General features: G+C 42.6%; 1 protein-coding gene across 4 annotated transcripts in view; it reads right to left on the bottom strand.

Annotated features, from left to right (window-relative positions):
• TTBK1 (tau tubulin kinase 1) overlaps window positions 1–19,697 on the bottom strand; it is a 107,143-nt gene that overhangs the window by 57,960 nt on the left and 29,486 nt on the right. For all 4 annotated transcript variants that reach the window (XM_056818274.1, XM_056818272.1, XM_056818273.1 and 1 more), the window contains 4 exons: window positions 16,097–16,258; window positions 4,219–4,366; window positions 3,791–3,864; window positions 3,405–3,545 (listed from right to left, as the gene is read on the bottom strand). In XM_056818274.1, the coding sequence (XP_056674252.1) occupies window positions 3,405–3,545; window positions 3,791–3,864; window positions 4,219–4,366; window positions 16,097–16,258 (525 nt within the window). The remainder of the gene's footprint in view (window positions 1–3,404; window positions 3,546–3,790; window positions 3,865–4,218; window positions 4,367–16,096; window positions 16,259–19,697) is intronic.

The raw sequence follows: 19,697 nt of genomic DNA, 5'->3' as shown, positions 1-19,697 counted from the left end.
AGCTATCACTCCCTCCCAACATCATGTCATCTGCAAATAAGAGAAATATATCATATATACCTTTATCCAAGACACTGAAAAAATGTTAGACATCTCAGAGCCATGTACAGATCCCTTGAGTGAGTCATTGACAACCTCCATCCAAGTGGACATCAGACCATTAATGACTACTCTTTCAGTTTGGATGTCCAACCAGTCTGAATTCAGCCTGCACTATTATCTTGCCCACAACTCTTCATTTTTATTCATAAGAATAGTATAAGAGGCTATCTCAGGTCAGATTCTTGAACTCCAGATATTGATAATTCTAAGATATATTTGTCAGCTTAAAAAAATCAAAACTTTATTTCCTTGTCTTTCAAAAAGAACCCAAAAATCTAGTCTGTCTCTGGGTGGGCTAAGAGTTGTCCAATCAAAGAAGATTTGTTCCCCAAGATTTTGGGGATATTGACAACTAAGGATAATAAGTGACATTTACATATCATTTTAAGATTTATAAATCAGGGGGCAGCTGGGTGGCTCGGTGGATTGAGAGTCAGACCTAAAGACGGGAGGTCCTAGGTTCAAATCTGGCCTCAGACACATCCCAGCTGTGTGACCCTGGGCAAGTCACTTAACCCCCATTGCCCAGCCCTTACCACTCTTCTGCTGTTGAGCCAATATTCAGTATTGACTCCAAGATGGAAGGTAAGGGTTTTAAAAAAAAGATTTGTAAATCACTTATCAGGCCTTTTTGGATTTAATTCTCACAACAGCCTAGTGAGACAGAATTACTCTAGATATTTTTGTTCAGTAGTGGGTTTTTTTGATTCATGTCTGAATTTTGGTGACCCCATTTGGTTATAAAAACTTTCCCCAGTTTGTTGCTTCCCTTCTAATTTTGATTGCTGCTACAAAATCTTTTTAATTTAATATAATAAAAATGATTCATTTTACATCTTGTAATGTTCTCTATCTCTTGCTTGGTCTTAAATGCTTCCCTTTTCCATAGATGACAGGTATACTATTCTACATTCACCTAATTTACTTATAATATCACTCTTAGTGACATGATGTCAGCAAGACAGTATATGATAAACCCAAAGATCCCAGCTTTTGGGACAAAAATCCACTATTCGATAAAAACTGCTGGGAAAATTAGAAGACAGTGTGTGAGAGATTAGGTTTCGATCAACACCTCACACCCTACACCAAGATAAATTCAAAATGGGTGAATGACTTGAACATAAAGAAGGAAACCACAAGTAAATTAGGTGAACACAGAATAGTATACATGTCAGACCTTTGGGAAGGGAAAGACTTTAAAACCAAGCAAGACTTAGAAAGAGTCACAAAATGTAAAATAAATAATTTTGACTACATCAAATTAAAAAGCTTTTGTACAAACAAAACCAATGCAACTAAAATTAGAAGGGAAACAACAAATTGGGAAAAAATCTTCATAGAAACCTCTGACAAAGGTTTAATTACTCAAATTTACAAAGAGCTAAATCAATTGCAAAAAAAATCAAGCCATTCTCCAATTGATAAATGGGCAAGGGACATGAATAGGCAGTTTTCAGATAAAGAAATCAAAACTATTAATAAGCACATGAAAAAGTGTTCTAAATCTCTGATAATCAGAGAGATGTAAATCAAAACAACTCTGAGGTATCACCTCACACCTAGCAGATTGGCTAACATGACAGCAAAGGAAATTGTTGGTGGAGTTGTGAATTGATCCAACCATTCTGGAGGGCAATTTGGAACTATGCCCAAAGGGAGCTAAAAGACTGTCTGCCCTTTGATCCAGCCATAGCACTGCTGGGTTTGTAACCCAAAGAGATAATAAGGAAAAAGACTTGTACAAGAATATTCATAGCTGTGCTCTGTGTGGTGGCAAAAAATTGGAAAATATGGGGATGCCCTTCAATTGGGGAATGGCTGAACAAATTATGGTATATGTTGTTGATGGAATACTATTGTGCTAAAAGGAATAATAAAGTGGAGGAATTCCATGGAGACTGGAACAACCTCCAGGAAGTGATGCAGAGTGAGAGGAGCAGAACCAGGAAAACATTGTACACAGAGACTGATATACTGTGGTATAATCGAACGTAATGGACTTCTCCATTAGTGGTAATGCAATGTCCCTGAACAATCTGCAGGGATCTAGGAGAAAAACACTATCCACAAGCAGAGGACAAACTGTGGGAGTAAAAACACCGATGAAAAGCAACTGTTTGACTACAGGGGTGGAGGGGATATGACTGAAGAGAGACTCTAAATGAACACTCTAATGCAAATACCAACAACATGGAAATGGGTTCAAATCAAGAACACGTGATACCCAGTGGAATCACACGTCGGCTATGGGAGAGGTGGGGGGAGGGGAGGAAAAGAAAATGATCTTTGTCTCTAATGAATAATGTTTGGAAATGATCAAATAAAATATTGTTTAAAAAGATGAATATGTTAGGCTTTCATAGTAAAAAAATAATAATATCACTCTCTATGTGTAAGTCATAAACCCATTTTGAACTCATCTTTTTTAGGGTATGAAATATTGATCTAAAACTGTCTCCCATACTGTTTTCCAATTTTCCCAGCAGTTTTTGTCAAATAGTGGGTTCTTATCCCAAAAGCTGAGATCTTTGTTGGAGACCCCTTTGGGGGTTTTCTTGGCAGACACTAGAATGGTTCATCATTTTATAAATTAGAAAATGGAGGGAAATGGTGTTAAGTGACATGCCAAGGGTTATATAGCCAGTAAATAGTTAAGGCTAGATTTAAACTGAAGATGAGTTTTTCTGACTCCAGGCCTAGTGCTCTATCCCCTATATACCTAGCTGCCCTTACTCCAGGTATATTAAACTTATTTAACAAATAGGGAAACTGAGGCTCACAGAAAGGTTAACTAAAAAAAAAAGGTTAACTAAATGCCCATAGTCCTATAGCTAATAAGTGTCAGCTGGGATAGAACACAGGTTTCTCCTGACTCTAAGGCCAGCATACCTTCCATTATAATAAACAGATTCTCTGATAGAGAGCTCTAGTATAATTATCTAATAATGATTTAGAACAGATCAGAGATTCTCAACCTTTTTTTTATGTCATGGCTTCTTTCGAAGTCTCGTGAAACCTTATGAACCCTTTCTCAGGATTATGTTTTTAAAAGTGTAGGAAACCAGTTATTATGAAATAGTTATCAAGTTATTTTTTAAAAAGAAAAGAAAAGAAAAATTCAAAGACTTCACGTTAGGAACCCTTGGTAGAGAGAAAAGAGGAAGGAAAACTCTGATGTGGTTTCTAGATTGGCTGCTTTCCCCTTTTTTTTTTTGTCTAGGGTTTTATTTTCTCACATGTGGCAAAAGGAATGGGAAAGAGGATTAGGAAGAAAGGAGAGGTGGGCAGTGAGCTCTCACAGGCTTGATGTCCCGATGAAGGAATCCAACAGAATGGATGGCTTCGATGGACTCCAAGATCTGCTTGCCCAGCCTCAATGTGGTGCTCAGTGTGAAGGTGCCCCGGGGCTGACTCCTGCGCAGGTCTGCCAGATTGCGACCCTAGAACATCACCACCAGATATGTTGGTCACAACATTATAGCCCTGTCACAGGAGCCATTCCCAAGGCCACAGTGATCATGGGGCCTTCCATAGTCCCATCATCCCACTGGCTCAGCAGCCACAGTGGCACTGGTCTCCCCATTCTACCCATAGCCCCAACTTTGCTCCAGGAGCACTGAGAGTCCTGGATCCTCAGGAAGAAGAGATGGAAAGGCAAGGTATGGCTGCCCTCAAAGGGTCTCACCTGGAGTTGCATTACCACATAATTGAACTTCTCATTCCTGCCGCAGCCAATAAACCTGCAAACATGATCCTTTCCTGTGGACCACAGAGAGTCATCAGCCTGTCATGCCCCCTAGACTCCTCATCCCTTCTTTTCCCACCCCCAGCACCCTGTCCTATGACCTTTCCCCACTTCCCCTGTCATCTCCCCTCCATCATCTCCCCCATCCTCCCTCTCCACTTCTCTCTACGAACACCCTAAGATCTGCTCCCATCACCGCCTTCTTCAGTTGTATCTCCTCCCTCTGCCTATCAAAGCCTGATGGTGTGGGAGCTATCTTTGCCTTCTGGTACTCAGGGTTGATCACTGTGTCATTTCCTCTGGGGTAGAGAGTACCCAGAATGAGAGGCACAGAAGACCTAGGAGTCAGAGCCTAAAGGGGGTGGTACCTTGCAGTTTCTTCAGCACCGCCACTTCCATCTTGAGGACCTGCTTGGGCTGCTGGGCAGACTCAACCTTCAGGGCCACATTCTCCCGGGTCAACAGGTCCATGGCCTCATAGATCTCTCCAAAGCCCCCGCCCCCGATCTTCTTTAGCTACAGAGGGAAATAGAGAGAGCTCAGCCTAGTTCCAGGGCACCTCCCCTCATTCCTCCCTACTGTCTTTTTCCCCTGTGGACTCCCACCCACTTCTGCATCCTTTATAGGTGTTCTGTCTCCTCCATCAGTTGCGGAGTTCCCTGAAGAAAGGAACCATATCTTGCTCCTCAAACTGGGAGCTCTCAGAAGGCAAGGATTCCCTAAGCATAGGGATTATCTCCCTCCCCAGGGAAGGGAGTTAAATTGGGAGTTTTCTAAATGCAGGGCTGTGTCTCTTCTATCAAAATGGGAGCTCCCTAAGGGCAAAGATTATCCGAACCCCTTCCTCCTTCCCTTGCCCATCGCTTCTACTCAGTGCTCAATAGAAGACGTATATGGCACAGAGGGAGGGCTTAGTCCACATATACACACAACACACAGAATGGATCAGATTTTAGAATGTGGAAAAAGGGAATGTTGTTTTAATGTTTCCGCAAAGAATATAATCCATGGAATGAAGCCTTTATGACTGCCTGGGTGGTTTTGAATTTTCTCGTCCTCCAGCAGGACCAGTTAGACCACCTCCACTCAAGAAAAGTAGGCACTATGGGCGCAGCTGGCTCAGTGGATTGAGAACCAGGCCCAGAGATAGAAGGTCCTGGGTTCAAATCTGAACCCAGACACTTCCTAACTGTGTGATCCTGGGCAAGTCACTTAACTTCCATTGCCCAGCCCTTACCACTCTTCTGCCTTGGAACTGATACACAGTCTTGATTCTAAGATGAAAGGTAAAGATTTAAAAACAAAAAAGAAAGATAGCAGGCACCTTCACAGGATGCATAAGTGATGGATGGTAAAGAGCTTCTAGGAGAAGAGGCAGGGCTCCCCCCAGATTAGGAGGGGGAACATCCTGTATGATATCATAAGGTAATGGAGGTGGGGCTCAGCAAAGAAGGTCATTTACCTCTCTGGTTAATGAAAAATGCTGCCTCTCAAACAAATGTTCAACACCAGGTAAGAATCCTTCCATTCATTCATTCAACATGTACCAGAGGCCTTCTGTATGGAGAGTGCTGGAGGAGGTTCAAAGTTCAGATAAGACCTATCCCCCAGCCCTCATGCAATTTACAATCTAGCTGTGTGATAAAATATGGTTCTGATATATAATATGTGTAATGATCAGTGCAAGAGAGGAAAATGGAATCCTGTAAGAGGGGTTTAAGTGGCAGAAATGTCTGTTGGAGAGCAATGCATGCTGGGAAAGGAAAAGTGACCTGGGAAAGATCCAGATGAAATTCTTGGCTTTTGGAGCTGAAACCTTGACCAAGCAGGATGTGTTTTCCTAACTGAGGATCTCACCAAGAGCCAGAAAGAGACTTATTCTGTTTCAACATCCAAGTTTCTTCTGCAGAGCTATCATCTCTCTGACATTTCTAACAACATCCCTGCTGAGGAGCAGATCCCTCAAACCCTGAAGGGGGACCGTGGACTCACTGAAGGGGGAACCCAGCTCTCTTTCCCCTCCAGCTCTCTTGCACCTGTTTTATAGTTTCCTTAGGATATACATACATATATATATATGTGTGTGTATATATATATATATAATAGTTTGGATAATTTAGTTGGGGATTGGGTTGGAGAAACCCAGGTTGGCTAAAATAAGCTACCTGTGCCAAGGACTGTGTTAGGAAATAATTCGGGATACTGAGTCACACCTTCCATCTCCCTACTTGTCTTCGATTTCATCATTAAACATTTAAACAGCTGTCAAATTTTGTCAAGAACCTTGGTTCGAACTTGAGAAGGTATCTGAATCAAGATTCAACAGAGAGCCATCAAGACCCTCCCCTGCTGAGGCAAAGCTTCTATCGAGGCTTGTCTCCAGATCCTCTCTGTGTCAGGGAATCTGAGGTCACCCCTGGGTTTATTTTATAGGAATTAAAATTCTTCATCTCTCCATTACCCTTTCTCATCAGGGAACCCCAAATTACCTATGCAGCAGCTATCAATAGCCTCATTCAGGAGAGGTGAATGGAGAGTAGGAGACAACCCATCTACATTCCTACCCTCCTCCATATTTAGTTCCTTCTCTGTATACTCCTTGTGAACTCTGCTAATATACCAGCAAAGGACAATGGAAAGGGCCTTTATTATAATCCTAAAAATCACCATTATTACAACATGACATGATAAATATATGACCTCACTAGAGGGCTGCCAGATAAGTAGAATGGAAGATCCAAGGAGGAAAGGAAAGGCAAGGGAGGAGGCATTTGAGTTGGGATTCAAAGGATGGAATATAACAGGTAAAGGAAACAGAGGACAGTCCAGGCAAAGACTACTGCATGAATAGAGAGATGGCAATGGGGCTAGCATAGAGTGTGAACAAGAAGCAAAGAGTAGTCCAGTCTGACTAGACTGTAGAGGGCATAGAGGGTTGGATCAGTTACATGAAATAAGACCACACTGTGGGAGATCTTGGGTTCAGATCTAGTCTCAGATGCTTACTAGCTGTGTGACCTTGGGCAAGTCACTTAACCCCCACTGCCAAGCAAAGCTTGTTTGCTTTGGGACCAATACTTAGTATTTATTCTAAGATAAACATTAAGGGTTTAAAAAAAGGAAGGGAATTGTAATGGTCCAAGCATATGGTGTCAGGGATTGTACTATGATGGTGGCAGTCAGAATAGAGTGGTACAGATCCATGTGAGAGATGCTGAAGAAATGGAATCAAGAGGATTTATTAACTGATTGTATATGAGAGATGAAGGAGAAGAAATGAGTTACAGGCAAATCCATGGTTTTGTACCAAATAGACTGGATAGATGATGATGCTCCCAGTAGAAATAATGATGTCAGGAAGAGGAAAAAGTTTCACGGAAAGCATAAGTTCATAAGATCATAAATTTAGAGCTGGAAGGAATGTCAGAGACCATTTTGTCCAACCCTGTTATCCCCTTATTTTACCAGTGAGGAAACAAAGGCCCCCATGATAGTTAAGCAACACATCCATAAGGGTAGCAAGGGTCAAAGGATTTGAACCCAGGTCTTCTGACTCTAGAAGTTTAAGCAACTTACCCAAAGTCACAAGAGTCAAAAGAATTTGAACCCAGGTCCTTTGACTCCAGAGCCAATGTTCTTTCTCCTCTACTGTGAGGTGCTGGTCAGACAATTTGATGGAAATATCCTGTGGGGCTGTTGAAGATGTAGGTCTGGAACTCAGAAGAGAAGTCAGGGCTGTTGATGCAAATGTGGGAGTCATCTGCAAAGAGGTAGTAATTGAAACTTTGGGAATGGATGAGTTTGCCAAGGGAGAGAGAGAAAAGAGACCCAAGGACAAACCCTTAGGGAATACCCACATTTAAGAAGATGAGAAACCAAGAGAGGAGACAGAGGAGGACCGCTTCAAGAGAACCAAGAAGAGTATTTCTCAGGGAAAAGATCTTTCTTTCCTTGTTTTCTGAAGCCAAAGGACAGGAGAGGCTTCATCAGTAGGCAATGAAGGTTGAGAGATGCTACAGAAAGGTCAAGGAGGATGGGGACAGAAAAGGAATTATATTGGGAGGTCATCAATGACCATACAGAGAGAGCAATTTCAGTCAAGTGCTGAGGGCAAATGTCAGATTTTAAGATTAAGAGCAGAGTGAACACTGAGGATATGAAAAAAAATCAGACAGCAACAAGGTAGTCACAGCTAGGTAGCACTGTAGACAGAACACTAAGACCCAAATCAAGAAGACTTGACAGAAGACAGTTCAAATCCAACCTCAGACACTTCCTTTTATTTGCCTCAATTTTCTCATCTGTAAAGAGGAGATAATAATAATACCTGCCTCCCAAATTGGCAGCAAGGATCAAATGATGTAATAATTGTAAAGTGCTTATCACAGTGACTGGCACATAGTAGATGATATATAAATGTCAGATAGTTTTAGTCGTAGCTGTATTCATGGTAGTAATAGTAGTAGTAGTAATAGAGAGTCTGAACTGTGTGCCTACCTTTTAGCATGATGGAGGAAGCAACAGTGGCCCCAGTTCTTCAGTTTGACCTCCACTAGGATTCCAAAGATTTCTGGGGAGCTGATTGAATCTTTTTCCCTTTATGGCTATGATGTAGTAGAAAGAGCATTTATCTGGGAATCAAGACCTGAGTTCTAGTCCAGATTTTCCATTAATTAATTTAGGCAAGTCACTTTTCTACTTTGGACTCCAGGATTTATCTATAAGATGAAGAAGTTGACTACATGATTTTTTTAAACCCTTATCTTCTGTTGTAAAATCAATACTGTATGCAGAAGAACAATAAGGGCTAGGCCATTGGGATTAAGTGATTTGCCCAAGGCCAGATTTGAACACAGGACCTCCAGTCTTTAAGCATGGCTTTTAATTCACTGAGCCACCTAGCTGCCCCCTAGACTATATGATTTCTAAGGTCCCTTTGACCATTGACAGACTAAGATTCAAGCAGTTCCATCCTTCTCATGCCATTTCTCCCATCTCCATCTATCTTTGGCACTTCCTAGACAAAACTGTAAGATTGAGAGCAAGAAGGACCTTAAGTTAGATGTTAGGGAATCTAGCCCTTCATTTTAAAGATGAGGAAACTGAAGCTCATGTGGGAAGCACCTTCTTCCCCATTTGAATTCCCCAGGAAAATGAGTCAGAACTTTGAGCTGGGTCTTTGGGGCAATTCATATCTATATCATATCCCAACACTGCAGAATTCTAGGATTTACAGTTAAGAATGCACCCTTAGAGGAGCAGCTAGAGAGCACTGTAGATAGAGCACCAGGCCTGAAGTTGGGAGGATATGGATTCAAATCTTCCAAGGTCATATTTCCTAGTTACACAATCCTGGGCAAGTTACTTAACCCCAATTACCTAGCCCTTGTCATTCTTCTATCTTAGAATTAGTACAAGGCATATCTGTTTGCCAGATGATGCCTTTTATGGTATAGGGAGGGGAGGAAGGAGCGGAGATACCTGGAAATAAATTTTATTATTAAAAAAAGGAACTGATGCTAAGACAGAAGATAAGAGCTTTTAAAAAAATGCACATTAGATATCATATAAATTGATCCATTTTTTTAACAGAGGAGGAAATTGAGGCCTGAAGAAATTAGATGATTTGCACAACGTTTCTTATGTACAGAGAAAGTAATCGAGCCAGTACTTGAAACCTAACCTCCTGACTTGAAATCCACTGTTATTTCTATCCCCTTCCCCCCAAAACAGAAAATAAAAGAACTACTTTCAGGCCAGCATTAGACAATAGAGCATCACATTAAATCCTGGAGTATAACAGATAGACAGAGAAATAGATGGCAGTTCTGAGGGAATGCTGCTACAAAGGAAGGGCTGAGCAGAGCCAGTCAGTTTAATCAAGGTAGACTTCCTGGAAGAGATGATTACTTTTCAGAGTCTGAAGAAGTGAAGGTAGGGAAGGGCTTAAAGAAAAGGGTGTTTTTTGTGACCTTTGAGTGATCCTCAAATCAGATCCTTTGTTAGGGAAAAAATTAAAATGCAACCTATTGGCTAAATAATTCCATGGGTCTATTGTTAAAACATCAAAAACCCACCATGCCATCAAAAGGCTAAAATGAACTAAAAATTGAAAGAGACCAATGATCTCAGTGTAGGAAATTTAGATGCACTAACCTCAGATTCAACTTGAGTGTGTTCTAAAGAAAAATTCTTATTTTGGGGGGATAAAAGGGAATAGAACCGGCTGTGATATCTACCTAGTCAGCCCTGGAATTAGAACTTTGAGCTTAAATTTCAGGGTACCAACATTTAGAAAATCCTGACAACACCATCAAGGAGTCTACATGCTTACTTCCTGCTAAGAGCACCCTCTTGGCTCCTGGCTCCTGGCTCCCTGTTTCTCCCCGCTTTCCCAGCATAAATCAGTTCTTTAGTCATGTAGAAACTCCCTGAGCTTTCCTGAAGTTCCCTTCCTCATCCTCAATCACTGTGACCCAGGAACTTCCACCCAACCATGGCCTTAAGGGCAAAAATGATTAATGGCAGCTCTGGTCCTGGGTGCAGTATGACCAGGCTAGGCTTAGAGGAACTTTGGTATAGGATAGGATAGGATAGGTGCAAGACCACCAATTCAGAGACTAGATAGATTCCTTTAAAGGTACTTCTAAATACAACCTAAATGCAATGTTTCTGAAATTGTAGATTACCTTCTCCCATGTCATGTCAAACCTTGAAAAAATTATTCTTGTGATCTAAATCAGTATATGGAAATCGGGTAGAAAGATAAGAAGAGAGTGTTGTTCTCCAGTTGTCTTCAATTCTTCATGACCCCATGAAGACACTGTTCACTGGGTTTTCTTGGCGAAGGCTCTGGTGTGCTTTGCCATATTTTTCTCAGAGGATTAAGGCAAACAAGTTAAATGACTTGTCTGGGGTCATACAACTAATACATGTGAGGCTGAATTTGAATTCAGGTCTTCCTGACTCCAGCCCCAGTGCTCTATCCACTGAGTAATCTGGCTGCCACCAGGAAGGGATAGGTACTAAGAATTTCAATGAGTATTTTTAAGTGCCTCCTTTGTGCTTGCTAAGGCTGGAGATACAAAGGAAAAAAAACCCCTGCCTTTGGCCTCAAAGAGTTTACATTTCTACTGTAAGGGGGATGCAGAACATGAATATAGATAAGTGTGCATCTAGAGAAAGGGGTACCTTGAGACAGTGACAATAGCAAAAAGGGAAATAGGTTGAGCTATGACAATTCTTTCAATTCAGAGAACCAAGCTGGCTCAGAGTTAGGAAGGAAGTTAGCATCTTGAGTTCAAAAATCAGAAAAGTTTTTTATCAAAAGTGCAAAATAAACTGCATCTGTAGTCCAAAGAGGTAACAAAAAAAGGGAGAAGGAACTATTGATACAAAAAATATTTTAGCAGCTCTTTGGAAACTAAGGGGATGTCTAACAATTGGCGAATGGCTAAACAAATATGATGGTGATGAAATACTATTGTGCTATGAGAAATGATGAACAGGATGATTTCAGAAAGAGCTGGAAAGACCTATAAGAACTGATACAGAGTGAAATAAGCAGAACCAGGAGAACACTGTACACAGTAACAGCAATATTGTATGATGATCAACTGTGAAAACTTAGCTACTCTCAGCTGGGGCAATTCTGAAAGATTTATGATGGAGGGTGCTCTTTTACTTCCAGAGAAAGAACTAATGGAGTCAGATGGATACAGATCAAAGTCTATTATTTTTCATATCAATGTATTTATGGTTTTCTTTTGGGGTTTTGGTTTTGCATGAGTGTCCTCTTACAACAATGACTAATATAGAAGTGGGTTTTGCTTGATAATAAGTGTATGGGGAGGATAAGGGAAAGAATATTTGGGGTTTTTTTAAGTGAAAAGTGAAAAGGGGGGCTAAAGAACAGGTCTTCTGGAACAGTTCTGCGGGGGAGATGGTAGCCCAGGACACAGGCTGAGGATCATTGAGGCCTAAGGCCTCTGGAAGGACCTTGGCCAAAGGATTCTCCCAGGCCAGCCAATGAAGAGGGTTTGCATTTAAAGCTGAGAAGATATCATAGGAGGAAACTTTTAATTAGCTGGACTGAAGAGCCCTAGACAGTGAAGTTAAAGGGGGGAAAGGAAAAAGGGGAAGGAAAAAAAGAAATAGAAGAGTAAGGGATCTTGAGGTTTTAGCTTAGCATTTTAATTTGATGGGACTGCTGTAGATTAAGGGATGGGAGAGAATGAGATTTGGGGAAGATCATGTATATAGGGACAGACTGGAATAATTAGAAACAGGGAGACCATCTAGGAAGTTATTGTAGTATTCCAAGGGTAAAGGAGCTGGACTATAGATCTGAATATGGGATGGGGGAAAATGAGAAAATAGAATATGGAGAAAATTTTGGTGGGAACACATGTAGAAAGGAAAGAAAAGAGAAGAAATGGAAAAATCTTCAAAGACTGTGAGGCTCTAGTAGCCTCAAAGGATGATAATAAAGAAAACAGGGAAGAGAAGATGGAATTTCTCAGACCTATCCACTTCAGGGAGTCACCCAGATTGTAAATTATCCCTCCTCCCTCTTTCTTTTCTTTTTTAACCCATTAATTTCTGTTTTAGTAACAGCTCTAAGACAGAAGGGCAAGGGCTAGGCATTTGGGGTTAAGGGACTTGTCCAGGGTCACAAGCTAGGAAGTGTCTAAAGCCAGATTTGAACCCATGTCTTCCTGACTCTAGGCCTGGAGCACTATCCACTGAGCAATCTAGTTATCTCACTCCTGGTTACTTCTAACTGGCTTTTCATCCACTCTGACCTTTTGCCACTTAGCAAGGGGATCACAGAATATTGGAATTGGCAGGAGTCTTAGAATATAGATTATTTGTTAGGACACAGAACATAAAGAACCTTAGAGATCATGTGAATTTACTCTCTCACTTTATAGATGAGGAAATGGAGTCCCATACAGACTTGTCTGAGGTCACAGAGCTAGTAGATACCAGTCTGTGATAAGAATCCAGCTCCTCTGACTCCAAACCTCCATTATACCAGATTGTTTCACATGTATGTTTCATTCATTCAGTACTTGTGATCTCATATCTGCAGGAAATTTCAGGAAACAGGCTAAGGGTCATATAGGAAATTCCTAGTGAGAAAACTCTATGATCTGAAATTAGTTCCTGCCCTACAATTTAGTCTTAGAGAGGTGCCTGAGGCATAAAAAGGTTAAGTGACCTGTTTGAGGGTCACATATCCAGTAAGTAAGAACCGGAACCCAGGTTTTCCTCATGCTCTACATACTGTATATTTTATATATGTAGATTTATTTATATATTTTAATATATACTGGCTTATTAATCCACATATGTCTTATTTCCCCATTCAGATTGTAATACCCCCTCAGAGAAAATCTACATTATACATCTTTGTATCATCCCAGCACCCCAACCAGGAACATAACATGATGTCTTGTACATAATGAGTGCTAAGTAAATACTTTCTGAGGTTAAAATAATTGATTGGAAAGAAGGGGACAGAAGCTAGAGATCTGAGAGTCCACAGACAGGTGAACTAACATTAGGTAATACCTTAAGGTGATAGTGGGTGAGACAGACAGAGATACACAGATACAGAGAGACAGAAAGATAGAGACAAACAGAAATAAAAGAAAGACAGAAAGAATGAGACAGACGGAAGGAAACCATAGAAGAAAAGGAGCAGTGAGTCTGTGGAATGCCGGTTAATGGCTTGAAGTAGAATAATTCAAAAAGAAAACAGAGTACAGCAGTTTAGAAACGAATAAAGATAAGAAAGTGCCTCTGAAGTAATGAGACAAAGTCAAACACCAAAAAGAATTTCTGACTCAGAAATACACATGAAAGGGGAGTCAAAAAAGTTACTGTAAGCCTACGCATCTTTAAAAACAGAAGAGATTCTTATATACTGAATGGGTTCAATATCAGCATCCCTAGAGGGAGGAGGATAAAAGATGATAACTTGGAAACCGAGAACATCTCCAAGCCCCCACTAAGTTCTCTGGGCATTTTCTTTTTCTTTATTTCTTCTCCAGAGGTTGTCTACCCTCCATAGAAAAATAGCATCAGAATACTTAGTACCCTCTCTAATAACCTTCCCAGTCAGAACTCCTTCCTCATTCCTCACTCCCTACCAAACCATGTCCTCTCACCTTCAAAATTCTGCTCAACAACACTCATCATTCCCCATTTGCCCAGTAGCCTTCCCTAAATAATACCCCTTGGTTCCAGTTTCTCCATCCCCTTTGGTAATCCCCATCCAAATACTAAATTAGACCTGAAAGTGGATCTGTATTTTTTCCCATCATCATCATACTTGCACTGGGAGATCCCTCAGGCCAGACACTGATGGGGTGACCCATTCCCCCAGACTGGGAGACAAGAACTCATATTCTGTATCTCCCTGTTGGGTGATATGGGTGATAGACACCATATCTTCTCCTTCTATGTTTTCCCTCTACACACCCAATATGTGGCATTGTATATGGGAGTATTTAGGACAGGCAAAAGCAAGACTTCCCTCAATATTATTCCCTCGATATTCCCTCCTCCCCAACCACCTATGCTATCTTTTCTTATTTTCTAAGTTTAAGTGTCATGCTTCCCAAGACCCAGCCCCTCTCTCCCAAGAACCTAGACAGAGCAGAGAGGTATGGAGGACCTCATTAATAACTAATTTTGGAGAGATAAATATCCTACTAACGCCTTCTTTTGCTTTCCTCTCTTCCCATGCTGAGTTATTAAGTTCTGTCAGATCTCTCATCTCAGGATACCAGTGTATGAGGAAAGGAGCAGAGGGGAAGACACTCCACCACCCCCACCCCCATCACCTAGTGCTAGGAGTACCCCCTTCTCACCAGCATAGACAGTCAGGTCTGCAGTGCCGTTTTCCCTGTCTTTGCCCCTTCTTTCCCTGATTCTCTATCTTCCTACAGTATCTTTTTTTTGTTTTATTTGTCCCTCTCTTTCTAATTACTCCGCCTTCCCCTTCTCCTTTCCGATAGCCCCTCCCAAACCGGCTTCAGTACCCTGACGGTTGTTGCTATGGAGACCAGCCAACCTCAAGACCCCAGCTTTCTCCCTGCTGCCCCTGCCCCCAGGAGACAGCCCTATCCCCTATGCCTACCCTCCCCCAAAGGGTGCCCTCTCACTCTTTACAAAGTCCTAGCCATAAGACTAGCCTCTGGACAATACATATGCCGATAAAGGCCCTCTTCTAGCCAACCCCTCTAGTCATGCCTTCTGGCCCTCCCTCCATCTACCCCCGACACACACATGCACACACACACACACACACACACACACACACACACACACACACACAGAGCTCTGAGACAGAGTGGGGTTGGGAGAATCACTTAGTTCCCCAAACAGGAAAGCCCTCACCCTCACCCCAGAATTTCCTGAAAACCATCCTGACCCTACAATACCAATAGATCAATGAGATCCTGGTGGAGAAGTGGAAAGGTTAATAATAACTAAGCCCACCCCCACAGACATCTTCCTCACTCAGACTCCCTTTAATACAGCCCCAAACTAGAGGAAATCAGGACTACAACTCCCAGCAGGTCAAGCAGCAAGGAACCCTGGTTCTGGCCGAGTGAGGGATCCTGGGAGATGTAGTCTCTACATGCTGCACCTGCCGCAGGAGCCAAAGGGGGAGGGGGTAAAGAGGGAATCTGAGCGAGGGCAGGGTGGAGTAGAGTGCAGCCTGCAAGGTCTCCGCCCCTAGGGCCTAATGTAGGAGAGATCTTGCTCAGCTTCCCACCCTGGGGGGCACCCATCTTAGGCCAGGGCCTTAGAAAATGAATAAAGAAAGAGAGCTCCCTTCTTACTCCTCCTCCATTGAGTTCTGCAGCTCAGACCCAGAACATTGACAGAAATCCATCCAGGAGTACTTCTCAAATAGGCCAGCCCAACCTGACATTGCAGGAAAAGGAAGCCCTGAAGGGGCCTGGAGCAAGGACTGGAGGGAATGAGTGACAGGGAAAGCTGGGCAAGAACAAAGATTTCTTGGCCCAGCTCTACAAAATTAAGCATGCAAATTGAATGCTAATAATATGCAAATGTATATTAGGCACCTCCCCTTTGGGGCTCAGTAGCTAGGACACGTTAAGCAACAACCACTTAACCCTTTCTACTCCACCCCATCCGGTCCTCCCCCCGGCCTCCAAGGATCTGTCTCACTACTCCTTGCCCTTCTACTTTCCGTGGGTCACTCACCACTTTCCAGCGCTCCTTGACCACGTAGTTGGCCGGCAGGATGTCGGCCTGCTCCCCTCCCCCACTCATGTTGGCCTCTTCCCTGAGGGCAGCCGCTAGGCACTGCATCCGCCAGCCAGAGGGAGGGGTTTCGGTGGCACCTGCCTGGTTTGGGCCATCTACCTGGGGAAGTGGGGAGGGTTTGTGAGTGGGTGGGAATGAAAGTAAGTAGGATGATGCCTAGGACCCACCTTGAAGACAAGGAAAACCCAACATCTCCCCAGTTCAAATTTCCCACCCCCCACCTCCCAGAGGGGAATGATCATCTGTGCCGTTCATTTGGGCACCTTCCCTTCCCTACCCAAAGCAAATCCATGTGAAGAACATTTTGAAGAGGGAAGAAAAACTGCACGAGGGATGGGAAATATGGGTCTTGGGGTGAGAGAGGAGTCAACAGGAGAAGCCATGCTAGTTAGCCAAGGACAGAATTGAGGGAGATACCAACAATAAGAGGAGAGATGTCTATGGGAAAAACATTAATGGAGAAAGACCCCCCAAACCAGAAAGGAGACATATGTTCAGTGAGAAGAGAAAGTGAGACAGGTGAGACAGGCTAGTGTTAGAGACACATGCTAGCCATGGTGAGACATGCTGGTTAGCCAAAGAAGGACAATGGTAATTTAAGAGAGACACATTAACTATGGGAGACATGCTAGCCAAGGTGTGATGTTACTCATTGTAAGAAAGCCATTTTAACTAAGGAGACGCATGCTAGAGTAGGAATACTACATGCTAATATAAGAGAGATCTATTAAAAATTAGTGAAGAAAGAGGTAATGTAACTGAGGAGAGACATAAGAATTGGCCAAGGTGAGACATGGCAATGTCGGAGACTCATGCGAACACGGTGAAATGCATTAGTATAGGAAAGACATGAGAACCAAGGTGAGACATGCTAACCTTGGAAATCACTCTAGCCAAGAAAAGCCAGAATGATATAGTAAAATGCACTCTGACCAAGCAGACATATCAATGGGGGGAAGGGGGAACAAAACCTCAAAACCAACTTTGGAGAATTTCTACCTGGAAAGATAGACTCACTAATACAGCCACAGGGGTAGGAAGGATGTAATAGTGCATCCCTTTGTGAAAGAGGCCCAAGATATCCCTTAGAAGTAGAGCCAATTAACCAGCCTGGAGGGAGAGAAGAAGGGCAGGAGAGGGAAAGAGAAGAGGCATCTGGAGGAAGGTGGAAAAGAAGCAGAGAGCCAATATGAGTTAGGAGATGAGGATAAAGGAAGCCATCTATTTGGGTAAGTGGGGGGGGGTGAAAGGAAGAAGGGTTAATGGGAAGATGACTATCCCAGTAAAGGAGCTATCTTGGTGGGGATAGAGGAGGGAGATAGCCTTTGACCACTCTGTTTGGGACAGGACAGGAGGGAAGGAGACTTGGGAGGGGGAGAGCAAAAGAAGGTAGTTATAAGGAGACTTCCTAATTTGAGGGAGGGGAGTTAGCAAATTGGGCACCTGTTATTTAGGAAAGTAAGGACAAGGGTCTTCTCAAGATTTTTCAGAGGAAGAGAGTTAGCTCTCTGTCACCCTACTTGGAAATATGTGGTTATGGAAGATATCCCTGTCATTTAAGGATTAAGGTCAAAGCTCTCCTTTTACTCTCCCTTTTCCTCTTCTAAATAGAGCCATCTGTCCTCATCTTCAAATTGACCATATAGGAAAAGGGTGACTCATTAAGAAAGATGGAAGAGAAAAAGGCAGAGTAATCCAGACATTGAGAAGGAAAAAGTTGATAAGGCCAGGGAAAGGGGTGAAAGCATATCTATAGAAATCAAGTTAGAGGTCTGAGAAGATATTAAAGGAATTATTCTCCTTTACCTTTGGGATGGGATATGTGATTTCCCTAAGAACCAGCATTTCAGACATCCTGAAGCCAAGTTCATGGGTGGGGAGGCATAAATAAGGAGTATAGTATGAACTTCATTGACTTCCAATAGTTTCTTGCTATAGGTGAGTGATTCAGAACTCCCTTCACTGGATGGGTTTTACTACCTAGGCTGGAGGAGTTAGGAGTAGCAGAGGGAAAGTCTGTTGATTCAAAATAGTTCAGCTGAGACCTCTCTAACAACCCCCCAAGTGTATCTTCTCTCTTCCCTCCTTTTCCACCTCTTGCCATTGCTGAAATGGGACAGGGGTAATTGGGAGAAGGATTCCTGGGGATGGTATAAACAATGACAGAATGAAAGAGAGAATAGACTCCAGGAGATAACACTAGAAATTGGAGGGGGGAATTAGGGATTATAGCTTCTGCATGAATGGGAATAATCTTGTTTGTGGCTCTCTAATTCTCTTCAGCCAATCAACTTGTGTCTCCCTCTCCTTACTGTCACTTTATCTGGTAAATGTGGGTGGAGGCAGGTATAGAGAAAGAAAGAACTGGACCTCCTTCTTCTCCAGACCTATCCTGCCCAAGACTTCAGGACTTTGGATCAAGGCAGGCATAAGAGGCAGGACAGGGAGAGCCTGTATAAATTTTGTTTTGTTTTTTTAAATAAGTATATGCCTGCTGATATGAAATAGTGTGTATAGGTTAATGGTATATGTGTGCTGCAGATGTGTATATGTACAGACATGCAAATAATTGTAAATGAAAGCTCATTTATGTGTACATTAAAAATCCTGTGTATGTTGTATATGTATGTTGTATGTATATATACATAAATGTTGTGTAAGGAATCTACGTCGAAAGAAGGGATAGGTGAGTGATGGGACCAGTGGAGGGGGTGATGGGACAGCTGAAGTGACAGAAATAGCTGAGATAATGTCAGTGAAGGTGATGTGGAAAGGTGGATGTAGTGTTAAGAACAGGTTCTGAGGACTAGGGTCTATGAAGGGGGTTATAAGAACAGACTAGGGGTGCTGGGAACAGGTGAGAGGGATAGATGGAAGCAACAGAAAAGTCAGGATGCTGCCTGGGACAGATAAGGAAGATGGGAAGAAGTCAAGGGACATTGGGAACTGTTTGGGGAATCAAGAAAATGGGGTTCTGATCATTCATCAGATGAGGGGATGATGGCTACATGCGAGATGGATGGAGAAAGATAGGATTTAATGAAGATTGGTAAATGAGGATAAGATGTAAGTGAGAAAGATGATGGTAAAAGATGAGGGTACATATATAGGGGTGATATGGACAAGTAAAGGGGCAATGAGGGCAGAGGAAAAGCAATGGGAACAGGTGTTAAATAGACAGCTAAGAATGGCTTGCAGATGGGCAATATGAAAGTCATCAGGACATGATGAGAAAGGTGTAAAATCCATGGAGGGTGCAAAATCCATGGAGGGAAGGAACAGGAGGATGTCGGATTCCTTAGAGAGCATTAAAAGGAATGTGTGTGAGAGGGAGACTGAGGGTAAAGACGGGCCTCAGGCTCTGCTGCCTCTGGCCTTGCTCTGGGTGTTGACGGGAGGGCGGGGGAGTAGGAGGAGGACCTAGAGAGCCTGGATCTGGGAGCAGAGGGATGCAGCAGCAACGATGTATGGGAAGGGAGAGAGAAAGAGAGGCAAGACGGCCCTCCCTATCTCCGCTCTTTTTCTTTGCAGTCGCCCG

This window comes from Monodelphis domestica, chromosome 2 (genome assembly GCF_027887165.1).
Source record: "Monodelphis domestica isolate mMonDom1 chromosome 2, mMonDom1.pri, whole genome shotgun sequence".
NCBI lineage: Eukaryota > Metazoa > Chordata > Mammalia > Didelphimorphia > Didelphidae > Monodelphis > Monodelphis domestica.
The sequence above is the reverse complement of the archived record's forward strand: the minus strand, read 5'-3'. Positions and strand labels throughout refer to the sequence as shown.